Source organism: Panthera onca, chromosome B2 (assembly GCF_046562875.1).
Source record: "Panthera onca isolate mPanOnc1 chromosome B2, mPanOnc1 haplotype 2, whole genome shotgun sequence".
NCBI classification, from domain to species: domain Eukaryota; kingdom Metazoa; phylum Chordata; class Mammalia; order Carnivora; family Felidae; genus Panthera; species Panthera onca.
The window spans coordinates 52,331,800-52,351,799 of record NC_138343.1 but is presented as its reverse complement, the minus strand read 5'-3'; the positions used below and the strand labels follow the sequence as shown (position 1 = coordinate 52,351,799).

Genomic DNA, 20,000 nt, shown 5'->3' with positions numbered 1-20,000 from the left:
AAGAAGGGAACCTAAAGTCAAAAGCTAGTTGCCAGGAGGACAAACCATTAAAGGGTTGTAACTTTCAGTCCCATTCCCTGACCTCTGGGTAAGAAAGAGGGCTGGAGTTTGAATCAGCCAAAGCCAATGACTTGGTGAATCATGACTACATAATGAAATCTCTATAAAAACCCAAAAGGACAATGGGTTTCAGAGAGCTTCTCGGCTGGTGAATGTAAGGAGATGTGGGGTAAGAGGTTTACCAGGAGGGAGCCTGGAAGCTCCTTACCCTGTGTATCTCTACATCTGCCTGTTGATTTGTATCCTTTAGCATATACTTTAATAAACTAGTAAACACAAGTGTTTCAAAAATGAGCCACTTTAGCAAATTAAAACAATCTGAGGAGGAGGTCATTGGAATCCCCAATCTGTAGTTGGTCTGTCAGTCAGAAGCACAGGTCACAGCCTGGGGCTTGTGACTGGCATCTAAAGTGGGAAGTGGGGCAGGGGTGCTTGGGTGGCTCAGTCAGTTAAGCATCTGCCTCTTGGTTTTGGCTCAGGTCATGATCTCACGGTTCGTGGGTTCAAGCCCCTCATTGTGCTCCATGCTGACAGCATGGAGCCTGCTTGGGATTCTCTCTCTCCCTCTCTCTGCTGCTGCTCACTCAGTTTCTGTCTCTCAAAATAAATAAATAAACTTAAAAAAATTAAAGTGATAAGTGGGAGAGCAGTCTTGTAGGACTGAACCCTAAAACACATGGAATCTATCTTCAAGTAGATAGTGTCAGAATTGCTGAAATTGGTGTTGTGTGTATCAGAACACCACACCCTAAACATTAGAATTAGGTCTGGGAAACCTAAAAGAACTTCTATAAACCAGTAATAATCAACTGGAAAATTCGATTACAAAATAACATGAGTTTAAATGGAAAGAACAAGTAATCTTATTCTTTAACAATACATGGACAAAATATGTATACCTAAAATTATATAAGTTGTCAAGAGCTATCAAAAAAGATAAATAAATGGGGAGAGACACCATGTCAATGAATTGGAACTTAAAGTTATTAATATGTCAATTTTCCTCCAAGGGATCCATAGATTAAATGCAATCAATCCCATTCAAAAAAGCAGCAATTTTCTTGAGAAAGGTGAAACACAGATTTGCAAAATGTTTATGAAATGCTGTACAGTTATGAAGGAACCCAGTACAGAGTCACTTAATGGCCAGGAAGGGGAGTATAACTACTCAAAGCAGAGAAGGAAAAAGGCAGAGAGGAGGGCCATGAAATTGTGGTACGTAAACAAGCCACGAACAACACTGCTCAATGCTGGCAAATGATCAAGCAAGAAATCCTTAGGGAAACATTTTTTTGGAAATCATTGGTGACTTCATTGAGAGATGTTTCAGTGGAGTGATAGGATTTGAATAAGAATAAAGTGGGCTCAGAGATCAGTGGAAGTGATCAGGGCATGGAAGGTGGTGAGAAAAAGGAGTCGACAAATAAAAATGTCATGCATTTTAGCTAGCAGGAGGAGCAAAGGGTTAAGTTAACATCTGGAAGAGTCTGAGAGTTAGGATGAGAGTCCTTAAAAATGCCCACTCCAGGAGGACACTCTTCTTTACCTTTCCTCTATCCTTTAGCTCATTACCCATTTTATCATAATAGAGTACAACTGATGCTTGGTAGATGCTATCTCATATAAAGCAATAATCTCTATCTTCCTCTGTGTGTCTGGCAAAAACAATGGAATTTTTTTCTTATTTTTTACATTACCATTTGAAAATGATTTGGCTCTAAGACCCACAGACATTTTTTTCCATATAACTCCATGACTTTTTTTTTAATCCTGCTACAGCTCTTTTATTTATTTTTAAGTGTTTATTTATTTTTGAGAGAGAGAGAGAGAGAGAGAGAGAGAGAGAACAAGCAGAGGAGTGGCAGAGAAGGGAGGCACAGAATCTGAAGTAGGCTCCAGGCTCCACATAGCCCATAGCCCAATGCAGGGCCCGAACCCACAAACCATGAGATCATGACATGAGCTGAAGTTGAAAGCTTAACTGACTGAGCTACCCAGGCTCCCCAAAGCACAGCCTTCCTAGAGATTAGATGTATATGCTAATTCCTCATGATAAGAATCTGTCCCATCTCTTGACTTCATTCTCAATCTTGCAATAAATAGCTCTACTTGCAGATTCTACAGATGACCCTGCTACAGACAACAGCAGCTATAATTGTTGTCCCTGATTCTCTCACCCAACCCTCGAACTCAAGGCTCTTGTCCTTTGTCCATCCCCAGATGTGTTGTCTCTCAACATGACTCCATCACCCAATTAGCTCTTTGTAGAAACTGGCTTTCCCTTCCCTTCCTGGAATCCAACAAATGGTTTTCACTGAATAGGTCCTCTCATGCTTCCATACTTCTATGGACCTTAAAATCTTAGTCACAAACAACCTTTGGATAATTCCCATTACATATTCTCATTGCATCAACATGTTGAGTTGTGTGTTTAACCTTTTTTCCTTCTCCAGAGTTTGAGCAGAAGACTTCGTAAAAGAATTCCCTCCATATTTAGTTACTTTTTAAAAAAATCACTTTTTGTTATTTCTATTTTTTAATGTTTATTTATTTTTGAGAGAGAGAGAGAGAGAGAGAGAGAGAGTGAGCGGGGGGGGGAGGGGGGGCAGAGAGAGGGGGGAGACACAGAATCTGAAGCATGCTCCAGGCTCTGAGCTGTCAGCACAGAGCCTGCCTGACACGGGGCTCGAATTCACAAACTCTTGTTTTTTTGTTGTTTTTTTTTTAACATATTTTTTGAGACATAATTTATATGCCATAAATTCCCTTTTAAGGGGTACAGTTAAGTAGGTTTTAGTGTATTCACAAAGTTGTGCAATTATCACCCCATCACTGTCTACTTCCAGAGTATTTTCATCACCGTGAAATAAAACTCCAAACCCTTTAGCAGTCACTTCCTATCTCCCCATCCTACTACCCGCTGCAAACACAAACCATTCTGGCTTTATAAAATTTCCTATTCTCTACATTTCATATAAACAGAATCATACAATATGTAGTTTTTTGTGTCAGGCTATTTTCACTTAATAATAATTTCAAGATTCACCCATATTGTAGTATTTCAATATTTCATTATTTTTTATAGCTAAATAATATTCTATTGTACACCTATACCACAATTAGTTTATTCATTCATCCATTGATGGACATTGATTTGTTTCCACTTTTGGACTGCTATTGATGCTGTTGCTATGCACAACAATGTATAAGTTTTTATGTGGACATGTTTTCAATTCTCTTGGGTATATAGTTAGGGATTAAATTGCTACCACATGGTAATCCTTTAAGATTTTGAGGAATGGCCAAACCATTTTCCAAAGTAGCTGCATCAGTTTCCATTGTTACCAGCCGTATAATGAGAGTACTAATTTCTCTGCATTCTCACCAATAATTGTTATCTTAAAAAAATTATTTTAGCCACCATATTGAGTGTGAAGAGATATCTTACTGTGGCTTTGATTTGCATTTTCCTAATAACTAACATTGTTGAGCATCTTTTGATGTGCTTATTGGCCATTTCTTTATTTTCTTTGAAGAAAATGTTATTAAAATCATTGCCCACTTTTAATGTGTTATTTCTTTTTATTGTTGAATCATAAGAGTTCTTTATGTATTTTTGATATGTCTTTTATCATATATTTGATTTGCAAACATTTTCTCCGATTCTGTGGGTCACCTCTTCACTTTCCTCATGGTATACTCTGAAGTGCGAATGTTTTTATTCCAATAACATCCAGTTTATCTATTTTTTAAATTTTTTAAATTTTAAATTTAAAAAAAAAATTAAATTTTTAAAAATTTTTAAAATTTTAAAATTGCTTGTGGTTAGGCGTAATTTAAATCATTAGTCTAAAACAAGGTCATAATGATTCCTGACCTCAGTCTTACAATGAATGTGTTCTCCTCTAAGGTTTTGAGATGGCCCCTGACTTACAATGGTTTGGCCTATGATTTTTTTAACTTTATAATGGTACAAAAGTAATACACATTCAGTAGAAATTGTTCTTTGAAATTTGAAATTTGATATTTCCCTGGGCTATTAATATGTGGTAAAATATTCTCTCATGATTCCGGGCAGTGGCAGTGGGCACCCAGTCAACCATACAGTCATGAAGGTAAACAATTGATACATTTAAACCTATTCTGTGTTTTACTTTCAGTACAGTATTTAATAAATGCATGAAATATTCAACACTTCATTTTTTTCAATTTATTTATTTATTTTGAGAGAGAGAGTGTCTGCATGAGCCAGCAGGCTAAGGGCAGAGAGAGAGAGAGAGAGAGAGAGAGAGAGAGAGGGAGAGAGGGAGAATCCCAAGCAGGTTCTACTCCGTTAGCTCAGAGCCTGTAAGTCTCCATCCCACCAACTGTGAGATGATGATCTGAGCTGAGATCAAGAGTCGGGTGCTTAACCAACTGAACCACCCCGGCGCCCGCCAACACTTTACTATAGAATAGGTTTTATGTTAGATTATTTTGCCCAAATGTAGGTTAATATATGTGTTCTTCACACATTTAAATTAGGGTAGGCTAAGTGATGACATTTTACACAGGTCAGGTGTATTAAATGAATTTTTGACCTAGGTTATTTTCAACTTATGATGGCTTTATTGGGATGTAACCCCACTGTACATTGAGGAAGATCTGTATTAACTCTCATATTTAAGTCTACAATCTACTCTGAGTTAAATTTTATATATGGTGAAAGGTGATGTTAATTTCATTATTTTGAGTATATAAAGTCATCCCAGCAGGATTTGCTGACAAGACTATGATTTTCCCCATTGAATTGTGAGACACTTTTGTTAAAAATCAATTAACCATAAACATAAGGGTTTTTTCAATCAAAATTGCACCAGCATTCTTCTCGAAGCTGGAACAAGCTATCCTAAAATTCATATGGAACCACAAAAGGCCCCAAATAGTCAAAGTAATTTTGAAGAAGACCAAAGAGGGAGGCATCCCAATCCCAGAATTTAGCCTCTACTACAAAGCTGTCATCATCAAGACAACATGGTATTGGCACAAAAACAGACACATAGACCAATGGAATAGAATACAAATACAGAATTGGACCCACAAAAGTATGGCCAACTAATCTTTGACAAAGCAGGAAAGAATATCCAATGGAAAGAAGGCAGTGTCTGTAACAATGGTGCTGGGAGAACTGGAGAGCAACATGCAGAAGCATGAAACTAGACCACTTTCTTACATCATTCACAAAAATAAACTCAAAATGGATAAAGGACCTGAGTGTGAGACAGGAAACCATCAAAACCCTAGAGGAGAAAGCAGGAAAAAACCTCTCTGATGTCAGCTGCAGCAATTTCTTACTTGGCACATCTCCAAAGGCAAGGGAATTAAAAGCAAAAATGAAGTACTGGGACCTCATCAAGATAAAATCTTCTGCATTGAAAAGGAAACCATCAACAAAACTAAAAGGCAACTGACAGAATTGGAAAAGATATTTGCAAATGACATATCGGACCAAAGGCTAGTGTCCAAAACCTATAAAGAATTCACCAAACTCCACACCCAAAAAACAGATAATCCAGTGAAGAAATGGGCAAAAGACATGAATAGACACTTCTCTAAAGAAGACATCCAGATGGCCAACAGGCACATGAAAAGATGCTCAATGTCACTCCTCATCAGGGAAATACAAATCAAAACCACACTGAGATCTCACCTCATGCCAGTCAGACTGGCTAAAATGAACAAATCAGGAGACTATAGATGCTGAAGAAGATGTGGAGAAACGGGAACCCTCTTGCACTGTTGGTGTGAATGCAAACTGGTGCAGTTGCTCTGGAAAACAATGTGGAGGTTCCTCAAAAAATTAAAAATAGACCTACCCGATGACCCAGCAATAGCACTGCTAGGAATTTACCCCAGGGATACAGGAGTACTGATGCATAGGGGCACATGTACCCCAGTGTTTATAGCAGCACTTTCAACAATAGCCAAATTATGGAAAGAGCCTAAATGACCATCAACTGATGAATAGGTAAAGAAGTTGTGGTTTATATATACAGTGGAATACTACTTGGCAATGAGAAAGAATGAAACATGGCCTTTTGTAGCAACGTGGATGGAACTGGAGAGTGTGATGCTAAGTGAAATAAGTCATACAGAGAAAGACAGATACCATATGTTTTCACTCTTATGTGGAAACTGAGAAACTTAACACAACACCATAGGGGAGGGGAAGGGAAAAAAAAAGTTAGAGAGGGAGAGAGCCAAACCATAAGAGACTCTTAAAAACTGAGAATAAACTGAGGGTTGATGGAGGGTGGGAGGGAGGGGAGGGTGGGTGATGGGCATTGAAGAGGGCCCCTGTTGGGATGAGCACTGGGTGTTGTATGAAAACCAATTTGACAATAAATTTCGTATTAAAACAAAACAAAATACACAAGGTTTTTTGCAGACTTTGAATTCTATTTCACTGACCTATATGACTATCTGTATGCAAATACTACACTATCTTGATTACTTAAGTTTTATAAGATTGCACATTGAAAAGTGACTTTTCCAATTTCGTCTTTTTGAAGATTATTTTGGCCATTCCTGGTCTCTTTCATTTCCACATTGATTTTAGTACAGTTTGCCAATTTGTGCAAAAACAAAAAAACTAACAAAAATCCACAAGGCAGCTGGGTGTATGATAGGGATTGGGATGAATCCGTGGGTTGGTTTGAAGAATTTTTCTATCTTACCAATATTAAGTATTCCATTCCATGAATATGGAATGTCATTTCATTTATGTAGTTTATGTAGTCCTTCTTTAATTTTTAAATGATCCTGAATGTTTTTATATGTTATTCATTTATTCTATTAAATTTATAACTGTTTTACTTTTTTGGTGCTATTTTATGTGGAATTATTTTATTAATTCCAGTTTTAGGTTGTTCTTTACTAGTTTATAGACGTGAAACTAATTTTTATTTACTGATCTATTACTTTCAAAACTTACTGAACTTGTTTATTAATTTTTTGCATGTGGATTCTTTAGGATTTTCTATGTACAAGTTCATGTACTCTATGAAGAAAGAGAGCTTACTTCTTACTTTTCAATCTTGATGACTTTTATTATTATTAATATTATTTCTTGACTAACTGACCTGGGTAGAATATAGTTCTATTCAATATTGAATAGATTAAATAGAACTGCTAAAATCAGATATCCTTGTCATGTTCCTGATCTTAGCAGGGGAGTATTCAGTCTTTCACTGTAAGATATAATGTTAGCTGTAGGATTTTATAGATACCTTTTATCAAATTGAAGTCTATTTTTTTTTTTCCTAGTTGATTGAGTGCTTTTATCTTGAAAGGGTATTTTTTTGTCAAATGCTTTGTTGCATTTGCTTACATGATCATGTGGATTTTGTCTTCTATTAATGTAGTATTACACTGATTGATTTTCAAATCCTGCTTCATCATCCTGTATTACCTTTTTTACATATCAGGTATGGTTTGCTAGTATTTTGTTGAGTATACTACTCTGTATTCTTAAGTATATTAGTCTGTAGGTTTCTTGTGATATCTTTGCCTACTTTTAATAGCAGTGTAATTCTGGCCTTATGGAATGATGTGGGGTGTGTTCTCTCCTCTACTTTTTGGAAGAGTTTGTGGAAGTTTGGTATTAATTGTCCTTTAAATATTTGGTAGAATTCAACAGTGAAGCCAGTGGGCTTTTTCTGTGGGAAATTTCTTATTACTAATTTAATCTCTTGATTTATAATAGGTCTATTCAGAGTTTCTAATTCCACTTTAGATGATTTTAGTAGTTTGTGTCTTTTTATGAATTTGTCCACTTTATGCTATCTTTTTACTATCTTTTCTAGCATGCAATTATTCATAGCATTCCCTTACCCTTTCTATTTCTGTAACATTTGTGGTGATGTTCCTCTTGTACTTGTGATTTTAGTGATCTGAATATTTTCTTGTTTTTTCTTGTCAGTATCTTTCAAAGAACGAATTTTCAGTTTAATTGACTTTTATCTATTATTTTCCATATTCTATTTCCTTACACTCTAAGCTTTATTATTTCCTTCCTACTATTTGCTTTGGTCTTTAATGTTTTCTTCTATTTCTAACTTCTAAAAGTGGAATGTTGGTTTATTGATATGAGATCTTTCTTCTTTTGAACATAGGTGATATAACTATCAATTTCTCTCCAAACAGTTCTTTTGCTGAATTTCGTAAGTTTTGATGTATTGTTTTCATTTTTATTTATTTCAAAGTATTTTAAGCTCTTTTGTAATTTCTTCTTTTGCCATTTGATTATTTATTTATTTATTTATTTTTAATGGTCAGAACACTTTTTTTTTTTTTTAACATTTATTCATTTTTGAGAGACAAAGAGAGACAGAGCATAAGCAGGGGAGGGGTAGAGAGAAAGGGAGACACAGAATCCAAAGCAGGCTTCAGGCTCTGAGCTGTCAGCACAGAGACTGACACAGGGCTCAAACTCATGAACCATTAGATCATGACCTGAGCTGAAATCAGAAGCCTGACTCAGCCACCCAGGCGCCCCTACCTTTTGGTTATTTAAAAGTGAAAGGTTTAAATTCCATATACTTGTGAATGAATTTCCCATTTTCTGTCTTTGATTAATGTCCAATATAATTCAATTATAGTAGAAGAATGCACTTTTTATGATTTCCATTATTTTAAGTGTTCTGAGACTTGCTTTATGGCTTATCATTGGATCTAGTCTGGAGAAGAGTCCATGTGCACTTTTGATGAATGCACATTCTGCTTTTTTTGAAGGAATGTTCTGTAGACACTTGTTAGGTCTAGTTGGTTGATAGTTTTGTGCCAGTCTTCTATTTCCTTGTTAATATTCTTCCTAGATTTTCTACCCATTACTGAAAGAGGAGTACTAAATTTTCAACTATTACTGTTGAATTGTGGATTTCTCCTTTCAATTCTGTTTTTGCTTCATGCATTGTGGATTTCATTTGCTAAGTTTATAATTCTTTTAGAAAAATTTTTAAATTTTACTTATTTTTGAGAGAGAGAGAGAGAGAGAGAGAGAGAGAGAGAGAGAGAGAGAAAATGTGTGTGAGTGGGGGAGAGACAGAGGGAGGGGAGAGAGAATTCCAAGCAGAGCCTGAGGCAGGGCTTGAATTCATGGACCATGAGGTGATGACCTGAGCCAAAATCAAGAGTCAAATGCAGAACCAACTGAGCCACCCAGGCACCCCAAGTTTATAATTTTCATAACTTCCTGATAGATCGACTTATTATTTTGAAATATCCTTATTTATCTATAGTTAATTTTTTTAACTTTAGAGACAGAGAGCAAGAGCAGGAGAGAGGGACAGAGCAGGGGGACACACACACACACACAAAGAGAGAGGGAGGGAGGGAAGGAGGGGGGAGAGAGAGAGAGAGAGAGAGAGAGAGAGAGAGAGAGAATCTTAGCATGGAGAGAATCTCCAGAGTGTGGAGCTCAATGTGGGGCTCACTCTCATGACCCTTGGATCACAACCTGAGCCAAGATCAAGAGCCAGACACTCAGCTGACTGAGCCACCCAGCCCCCCCCCCCAGTCACAATTTTTTTGGAAGATTTTTATTTTTAAGTTATCTCTACACCCAGTTTGAGGCACAAACTCACAAACTCGAGGTCAAGAATCACATGCTTTACTGACAGCCAGCCAGGCATCCCTATAGTCACAGTTTTTGTTAAAGTTTCCTTTAATATTACTACAGCTACTTCAGCTTTATTTTGGTTACTGTTTGCATAGTATGTTTTTTCCTACTATTTTATATTTAACTATTTGTGTCTTTGAATATGAGATGTGTCTTTTGTAGATAGCATGCAGTTGTATCATTTTATGTTTGTTTTTTCTATTCTGTCAATCTCTGGCATGTTTTATTCATTTACATTAATTTAGTTATTGAAAAGGAATAATTTATATCTGTCAGTTTGCTATTTGTTTCTGTATATATCAAGTCTATTTTGTTCCTCTATTCCTCCATTGCTGCTTTATGTTAAATAGATATTTTCTAGTATACCATTTTAATGCTCTTGCTTCCTTTTTTTCTTTCACAATAGTCTTCTGAGTTATTTTCTTAGTTGTTGCCCTGAGAGTTACAATTAGCAACCTAAACAATATTTGGATTAATGGAAATTTGATTTCAATCGTGTATAAAAACTTTGATCCAATCTAGCTTCATTCCCTTCTCTTTCCTTTGAATTATACTTTACATTATAAGCTGAATCTATACAGTTTTATAATTATTGCTTTATGCTATTGTGTCTTAAGTCAAGTAGGAGAATAAAAGTATTACAAACAAATATTTATACTTTCTTTTGTATTTACCTATGTGGTTACTTTCATTAGTGCTCTTTATTTCTCTGTGTGGACTTGAGGTATAACCTTTTGATTCTGCCTCCTCAATTACAATTTGCTGTCTATTTTCTCACATGGGACTGAGTTGTCATCCCCTAAAATTAATTATTTTAAGTTTTCTTAGACGAATGTTGAATAACAAAGAATAGTAAAAAGACTGATAAAAATTGGGACAGGAAAATTTTTTCAAAGTTATAGTCCTTGGTAAATTGAAATTCAGTTCAGACTCAAAGATACGGTATGATTCATTCCAAGTTCATCCCACAGTACCAGTAATATAGTGGGTGCTTAATAAATATTTTTGGAATGAGTTAACATGAGTTCCCATGATGATTATAATTTAAGTGTTGAATTATCGCAGCCTAGAACTAGTAAGAACACTGATAGAGTCATATAAGCTAAGATTAAACAGGTCTTAGAAAGAAGAGGCTTAGAGAAGCCTCTGTAGAATCTCCAGACTGAATGAATTTCCTAAGTCACATTATCAAGAAAGAATTTAAGTCATTGATTATTGCAAAGCATTAGTTAATTCATTTAATGAAGATTGAAGTTCTTGAGAAAGTCAGACAAGGTCGCATGCTTTACTCATTAATAATCTTACACTTAGAAATTCCAAAGTATGTAACAGATTCCATGCATCTGTAATGTTAAGCAAATAAGATAGGCCCTCCATTTGATGGCTCACTTGATGTAGCCTATGGCACACATAATGCCTTGGAACTCAGTTTATAGACATTAACAGTTGGAAACTCAGAGTTGATCGAGCAGAATTCTACATAATCACCCATTTGGGGTTAATTTACTTTATTGTGGCTCCTAAAGTGAGCTCAGCTGAACTTGTCATTTTCCATTCCAATCTGTTTTGTAAATGTTTTTAGTTTCACAGCCCAAGCATTTTACTGCAAATCTCCTAGATCATGTGGTTTGTGCTAACCAGAACAATTCATCAAAAGAATGTAGGTTATTTCTAAACCTGCAATACAATTTTGAACTTACTTTAGAGTTTGAGAAATGAAGAACTATAAGCTTTAATAATGGAGAAAAAAACTGGTTGGAGTTTGGTAGTTATCTATTCAACATTTTTTGGATTACTTTCTTTGTGCAAGATACCATACCATTAAGTGTTTGGGATTCAATGATGAACAATACTGATTTAGGTACCCCACGGAGTTTTAAAGTCATGTCAATCTGGAAATAAATGAATAAGCCAATATAAGCATCTATTATATGTAATGCACATTACTAGAAAAAATATGGAAGTAGGGGATTGTCTTAACACTGAATATTTCTAGTCAAGAATCTCAATGGAAATCTAAAATATCTTTACTCCTACATACTCATTAAAAGCTTTTTCTCTTTCAAGAAAAATTTCAAATTCCAATTTTTCCATGAATTGTTCTCTGAACAACTGGGCAATGAATTCCCCAATGTTCTCTTCTTTCTAAGTATTCCCAGAACTTCCTCTTATTTTTCTACTCACTTTTTTCTTACAAAGTATTTATTCAGCAACAGATACGTTCTATGTATATTACCAATTGGTGGGATATAAGATAAAGACTAGAGTGTACTATCTTCATCTGTAGAGTAGAGCAGATAGACAAATAAAAAATGTCATTCTAATGTTATTTAAAAGCACTGTGAAAGAGATCTATTTAAGAAAGTCATCATATACATGGATTCAACACATGCCTGTTATTTTAGATATATAAGCAGATTCCGTTGAAAGGACGATTAACAGTATATACCATTAAGGTGTTTTAACTGATGAGCACTTTCTGTGCTCTAGGCACTTGAATTAACTCATCAAATAAGTGTAACAACTCTGAGAGGTAGATGCTATGCAACCCCACTCTAAAGATAATGAAAGAGAGGCAGAGAAATTTTAAAAAATTGACAAAATTCATGCATGTATTAAGTTGCAGACTCAGAATTTAAACTCATGTAGTCCTGACCCTGAGTCTGTGGTTTTGAATTCTCTGTACTGTATCATTCCAATTATTCACTCAGCTTGTAAGAAGATTCCTACTGCCTTTTCACTTGCAGTGTCTTTCTGTGAGAGTAGGATACTTCCCTTCTCCATGGTCCAGCTTAATCACAAGACTTGTTTTGGCAAATGAAGTATGAGGAGACTTAACACATGCCAGTTCAAAGCAAATATTTAAGACACAGTACATATTTCTTCCAGATTCCTTGCCCTTTCCCTCAGTTCCAGAATGGCATGTCCCAGGAAGTGCTGTTCCTTTAGACTGAGTTCTGAAATGAGACGACAAGGAGAACACAGCCACAGCCCATCCTCACTATTGCCATGGAACGTCAGTGAGACAAACTTGCTGCAAAGCCACATATTTTAAGATTGTTTTTTAACAGCAGAATAATGTAGCAAATACTGACTAGCATAATAACAGTTACCAAGAAGTGGGCACGATAGTAACAAGCACCCTAAAATGTGTGATATCAAGGCCAAGTGGAGAGTGTTGAGGAAACCATCACTGGGACCTATAAAACAACACTCATGTTATACAGGGGTACACAGTTGTTACTTTAGTTGAAAAATTAGAGGTCAGAATGATCGTAAATATTGGTAACAGCTACATTTTTTAAGATTATAAAAGAAATTGTTTCTTTGCACAGAGGAAAAGAAAAAAAAAGTTGGAATTATAAGACACAGGGTGGAAAATGCAACCATGACTCATATTCAACCAGTAAAAGATATCTTGAAAAATTGCTTTGACTAACAAAATTTGAAGGATACTCAAATTAAGACTCACCCTCAAAGACCAAAGAAAAGCTTTGTGGAATCCTTTTAATGAATTAGTGTGGTCCAGTAAATTCTTCCCAGTGGATAAAATACATAAGAGCAAACAGACTAACAGTATGGCTTTCCACAAGCCTGATGAGCTCTCAGTGCTGGCAATAAGTTTAGAGAAAGAGAGAGATACATTTCCAAGAGGTGTGGCATTTTAAGGTAAAATGTATAAGAGGATAAGCTATACCCATTGTCTAAACTTTTATAAACCATTACATGTATCTGTTGCTGATTTACTTTGAATCATCAAGGTTCCACTTAAGCGTTTCCTGCTCTGAATTAGATACCATACCCATCCACCAAGCCTTCCTCTGATCATCTGGCTTATCTTTATGAAGATGATTTTCACTCTGCATCTGACTCTTTCCCTCCTCTAGTCTATGAATTCATCGGTGATGTGGACAGGGGCTTTTAGCTTTTTATCAGATATGTGTGCAAAAGAAATATGATACAATAAATGATGAATAAGCAACAGAGAATGAATACACTCACTGAGAGAGCAAAATTACCTAACAAGTTACAATAATCCCCAATCAGTATTATAAACAGTTTCTAAAATTCTAAATTCTGCCTGACTCTCTACTGTGCTAAAATAATATTAATAAGATCTTTGAAGTTGGAGATTTAACCCATATAATAAAAATGTACTACATAAATCTCATAAAGACGACAACATTCTTTACATACAGTCTCAGGAAACTTTAAAGAATTTTTCGTTATTTATTTGACAAAGTAAAACTTATATGAATCCTAGACAAAAATCAAATCAATTCATCACAGTGCTTTAAAATTTAAAGTCATTAAGGCAGTTCATAAAGCACATTCCCTAAATATCACCCTAAAAAATTGCCTAGGCATATTTCCATGGTTAGGGCCTCAACATTTTAGAATACAGTCTTTCAGTAGGCATATTATGTTGGTTCAGTGTACTCTTCACTTTTACTTTTGAGCACATCCTAAGCAAAGCATAAAGAAATCATTTGAAATCACGTACCTGTCGACACCAGAGTTTACGAAATATTTGCAGATAGGCCAACACCATAAGGCACAGTGGTGCCATATATGTGACCAGGAAGAAACAGATGTGATACATCTTGGGGTAAATTTCACCTGAAATGAAAGCCAAAATAATGAAATCTGGTTTTATAATTCACATATTTTTTTAAAGGTATGTCTGTCAATGTTTTGCCTTCCAAGTACACATTTAACTTCTATATGACTTCACTGGCATGTCTCACACACACACACACACACACACACACACACACACACACAATGTGAAGTCTTAATTTCATTTAATGTACTCAGAAAGGAATAACAACTAACCATTTCTTACTGTGTGTTAACATTGGCTATCCAAAGTCAAGCATTCATTTATCAAAAATAAGTTATCTAGGCTAATTAATGAAAATCAACTGGGAATGCGCTATACTAAATTCGCAATAGGAAACAAGTGATTCTTTCTCTTTATAAGTTTCTGCAGAAATGGGAAGCTATTCCAGTTGTACCCCCATGTACGAATGTGGAAAGTTTTTGGAAAAATAAACACAGCAAACATTTCATGATTCTTTTTGTTGATTATCAGAACAATATAAAATTTCTCTGTCAGTATTTTGTTTGTATGTATATATATGTATGCAACGCACTTTTAATAAAAATGATATTCTTAAGGTTTTTTTACTTAATCTTTAAACAATTTTTTTAATATTTATCTCATTGATTTAGTCATGAGCACCTCTAGGATTGTAGGGATTTCTTGCCATTAAGTCTAGGTACACAGGTGATACATATCACAGATTGGGCCTTTATTAAAGAGTCAATTATTCAATTAATAAATAACATTGTGCTTTAATATATATTTTTAGCTTTTCTAAATATATTTATTACTGAATTTTAATTGTTTTATTTATTTTTTAAAGATTTGATTTTTAATCTCTACACCCAACATGGGGCTCGAATTCACAACCCCGAGATCAGGAGTCACATGCTGCACCAACGGAGCCAGCCAGGAGTCCCTACTGACTTTTTAAATGCTTTGAAGGATATTTTTCCCATACTTGTATTTGAATATATCACAGTGATCCAGTTACTTTTACTTAAATGGAAAACAGGAAATAGAATGCATCCTACATGGATTCCACGGATACTAAATGCAGTAATTAGATATAATTCTAATTGAATGCTAACAAAATACAAATTTAATTTTTTTTTTCATTTCTAAAAATTAAGCAGCTTTATTTGGCTTTGATATTGGCAATGAGGTTAGTTCCATACTATTATTGAGGGATAATGCTATCACCTCTATGCATTTTTTTTCCCCCATAGCTTCAGAAAGGGCACGTAGAAGCATGAAGAGTCAGTTCTGTGATCAAATGTGGTAAGGACAACTTACAGTCAGGATTAACCAACAGTAACTATGAAGATGAACACAATAATTGATAATATTCATTGAACAATCATTCATTTAATTGTTACTGAATATGTTTTAAATATATCTATGAGTTGACTATTCTCCACAATCTTGAGTCCATCACCTTGTCTTCTAGAGTTGGCTGAGTTTAACAGTCTCCTTATTTTTCTTTCTAAACTCCATCTTCTCAGGTAGATGTTTTTCTTCACTGTAATCTTCACAGGGGACAGCGGGGTGCCTGTGCTTCTGGTAGAAAGCAATCAAGAGACTGATTTGGGGTGTCATTTTTAGCTCTTCTGTGGCCCAACTGGCTCACACCTACTCATGTGTTTCTAACTTCCTTTTAAGTTTATCCCATAAAACAGGCCAGTTACATAAAAAGTGATAGAATCTGAGCAGTGACTGGAGGAATAACAGCCATTCCCTTTGAAGTGCCACAACCAGCGCAGTATTTGGTAAGCCCATTTCAGAGGAGTGGAGGATGACCTGGACACTTCCCAGGCACCTGAGTGCCTTTGAACTTTTATTTGTTTTGAAGGTGTCACATGGGCTCCCATCTTTGAAGCTGACAGATGTTTGAGGTCTACCTCCGGCTAACCTGAGTGAAGGAGAGTAGATTTGAGAGGTAATATTTTCCTTTTTTAATTGCAACTATGGATACCATCACTGTGATAACAGTTTGGGTTTTAAGCAGATGGGAGAGAAACCTCATTCTGTAGTGGGTATATTTATAAATAGTTGGTAAAATATGTAATTGGCTGGTAAATGCATAGTATGATAATGAACACCCACACAGAGAAAAGTTGATCAGGTGAAATTACACTTGCCAGCTGGGAGTGATTGTTTTAATAAAAAGATTATTATAGATAATTGGGGAAACATGGTAGTCTTAACATTCTTCATTCCATACTTAGGGTCTAAGCTAATTGAAAACTTATAAATGCCATTGGAATTTTAAGTTGAATGTGTTGAAACTTTCTCTGAAGTCTCTCTGCACTTGATGAACAATGTCTTCTATGTATTCAAGACATTTATATATAACCTAGAATGTAGTTACATGAAATTTGTTGCACTCAAGCACTCATATTATAAAACAACATCTTAAAGATTGGCAACCATTCAAAATGAGTGTCTCTCCTCAAATAATAAATAGGTACAATCTGAATAAATTCTTGCATATATATCAAACCAATAATTACGGAGAAAATGTGGATCTTTATTTAGTCCCCAAAATCAGAGATCAAAGAATAATGTCCTATGTTAACAAGGCAAGACTTAATCTCAGTGAGTTAAGGTGTATTATTGAGCCAACATGCTAATCTAATTATCTATAATCTACAATGTTATACCTACCAGGGACTCAATGGACCAACAGATTAAAGTTCCCAAATATTCCATATAGACTGTCTTTTCAAAGTTTATGAATCCATAAAGTTTACTTGAATCTTTATTATCTTCTCTCTAATAAAATGTTATATGTGTGTGTGTGTGTGTGTGTGTGTGTATACGCACACACATATATGTATATATAGAGAGAGAGAAAAAAAAAGAGAGAGAACATATATGTATACTGAAATTTAACATATATATTTTTTCAAAATCTTACAATAGGCAAGGTGCTATAATTAGTTTGACTGTAAAGAAGGACTCCATTATTATTTTCTTTCAGACCACCAAACAAGAATTTGGCAGTGAGATCCAAGAAAAGAGAAATTATGAATCCCCCAAGGTCTACAAAATGTTTGGCAAACAAGACATACTCATTAAGTGTTGGATGAATGGTGAGACAATTATATCTTTGAGTGCACAAAAGAAGTTAGTTTCCTTCCAATAGAATATGTTCTGTGAAACTGCATATACAAATCAAGCAATCAAGAAACGATGTATATAATTCTGGAATAATTTCAGAAGTGTGAATGAATGTAACATATACAAAGACATTTTAAAGATTATTTAAATAAATATTAATATATTTGTTTCGAGTACTGAGTGTGCCTTCCAGAAGTTATGGCTTGTGGGTTATTTGTTTTGTTTTGTTTTTTTGGTACAAGCCATCGGCAATAATACATATAATGAGTTGCAGAAATAACTTATCCACAAAATATTAAATATTTATGGTAATATTTTCAGTAAGACTGAGACAGAGAGTTCTCAGTTATTCTGCACCACAAGTGACATAGCATTTGCAAGACTTTCCTAAAAGTGATTTGATAGATATGAATCAAGTGATCACACTGTTCACTGGCTCTTTCTATGCCGTAATATATTGGTGTAGGACAATTATGATATCACTGTCTGCTTTTATACCTATGTTATTGATTAAACTTTGGATAAAAAAAGAAAAACAGTTCACAAATTAATCTAAAATAGAAGATATTTCATAACAATTTTTTTAAATTGGACTAAATGTTTTCAGACTTTAAAGATGTTTGAACTTTAGAGAGCCAACACTATAAAATATAATTTCCTATAGTCTTTTTAGCCGGCTATTATCACACATGTGTCTGAGTTTTAACATTTTAAGTTGACCATGGACTTCTAAAGAGCCTATATAAAGAGGTCATGCTATGTAAAAATTATTATAGGGAAAGAGATGTCTAATGGTCAAAATGATAAGAGCTCACTTTGATTCTTTCATATTCTTCTTGAAAACACTAAGTGATTTAAAATTTCATTTAATATTCAAAAGGTTAATTTCATAAATTTTATTTTTTGATTTTGTGGATGGTAAACTCAATTTTGTATGGCTTAACTTAAGCCTTTATAATCATGTTAAGTAATTGTGGACTAATATAAAATCATTTTTCAAATAGTTTCCCTAAATTACTTCTGAAGGCTTTTAGAATTTTAAATATTCAATAGCAGTTGCTGTTTTTTAGTAAAATGTCTCTGCTAGCGCTAGATAATAAACACTAAAGGTTGAAATGAGTTTTAGATATTTATATTTTTTACTCAAAGTAATTATAAAGTGATGTGGCTATTTATTTAATCAGAATTAATGACAGGATTCCCTAGCTCCAGAATCTTTTTGTCAATGAAAGTGAATGCTGCTTGATTATTCAGGGCAACATTAAAAAAAGAAATAAAATCTTACCAAAGCAGTCTACAAATGTATAAACTAATTACTAAAATATTTTAGAGAAAATACTACTGACACGTTAGATTAAAGGTAGGTATTTTAATCTTTGTGCCATTTTCACAAGCTTAAAGAATCCAACTTTTGAGTTGGAAGCTTAAATTTACATGTACTTCTTTGCTTCATAATCTGCAAATAATTTATGGCTCAATTTCTTCATTAATTAACAAAAGCATTCTGATCAAGAGATCTTAGACTGATTTCCAAATATAACTCATTGTATAAAAATTGCCTCAGAGACATGTCACAATTGGTCACCAAACCAGTCTTTCCAAACTCAGTTCTTTAGACTGTATACCCTTACATTGCAGAAACTACAGGTCCAATACCCTCTTTTCTTCTTTCAGGGATAGTTCTCATTGTGTGGGTTTTCTCCCTTCCGGGACACCCTTTCCCATTTTCCCTGTTTGGAGAATCTCTCCTCCAATTCTTCACTGAAATGTTAGCGGCTCCTTTGTAAACATTTGCTCAAATGGCCAGGGCTGAGTCTGTTCTCTCATTTGGGTTCCTAGCACTTTGTATACAAGTATATTGAAATACTAATTACATTATAAACATTTGTTTGTTTGGTTTTCAGTCACACTCCCTGCAATGTGTTCCCATAGGCAGTCTATTTCTCTCCAGGCTGGCATAATTCCTGGCATATCCTAAGTACTCAAGATGTTGTTTGAACATTAAATAAATGGGACTTAAGACTTTAAAGAAATAGACTTACCCTTTTGGAATTTTCCATTCATTTTGTTTTTGTCTGCATCGTTAATAAGGAAATTTGGGGGAAAATGAAGATGATCCAGAGAAAATATAGCAAATGAATTACAATGTTAGAAAGGAAGGGAAAACCTCAATTTCAAAAATGGCTAGTTAATATTTGGGACAATAGACACCACAGACTGTGCAATTTTAGTTACTATGGGTCTTTGGATAATAGATGAAAAGTAATCCCAGTGCCTTTTAATTTTTATCCTGTTAGAGTGAAAGCATATGCCTAAATTTTTAGTTCCTGACTTTTTTCTTTTCAGTGTTCCAATCAAAGTATTAAGGTAGGAAATAATATAAATTCAAAGATTCAAATACTTTAAAATACCAGACCCATAAGCAATCCATGGGGTACACTGTTTTCGTTGATACATTTTCTAATATACATAAATGTACATCTGTCTAATAAACAAATTCCTTCCTAATGTTTAAACTTCCTAAGTATGGGCCATTGTTATATACTTACCCAG

General features: G+C 34.7%; 1 protein-coding gene across 1 annotated transcript in view; it reads right to left on the bottom strand.

Annotated features, from left to right (window-relative positions):
• Positions 1-20,000, bottom strand: part of HCRTR2 (hypocretin receptor 2) — a 107,655-nt gene that overhangs the window by 10,878 nt on the left and 76,777 nt on the right. The window contains exon 4 of the mRNA XM_060615782.3: positions 14,223-14,338. Coding sequence (XP_060471765.1) covers positions 14,223-14,338 — 116 coding nt within the window. The remainder of the gene's footprint in view (positions 1-14,222; positions 14,339-20,000) is intronic.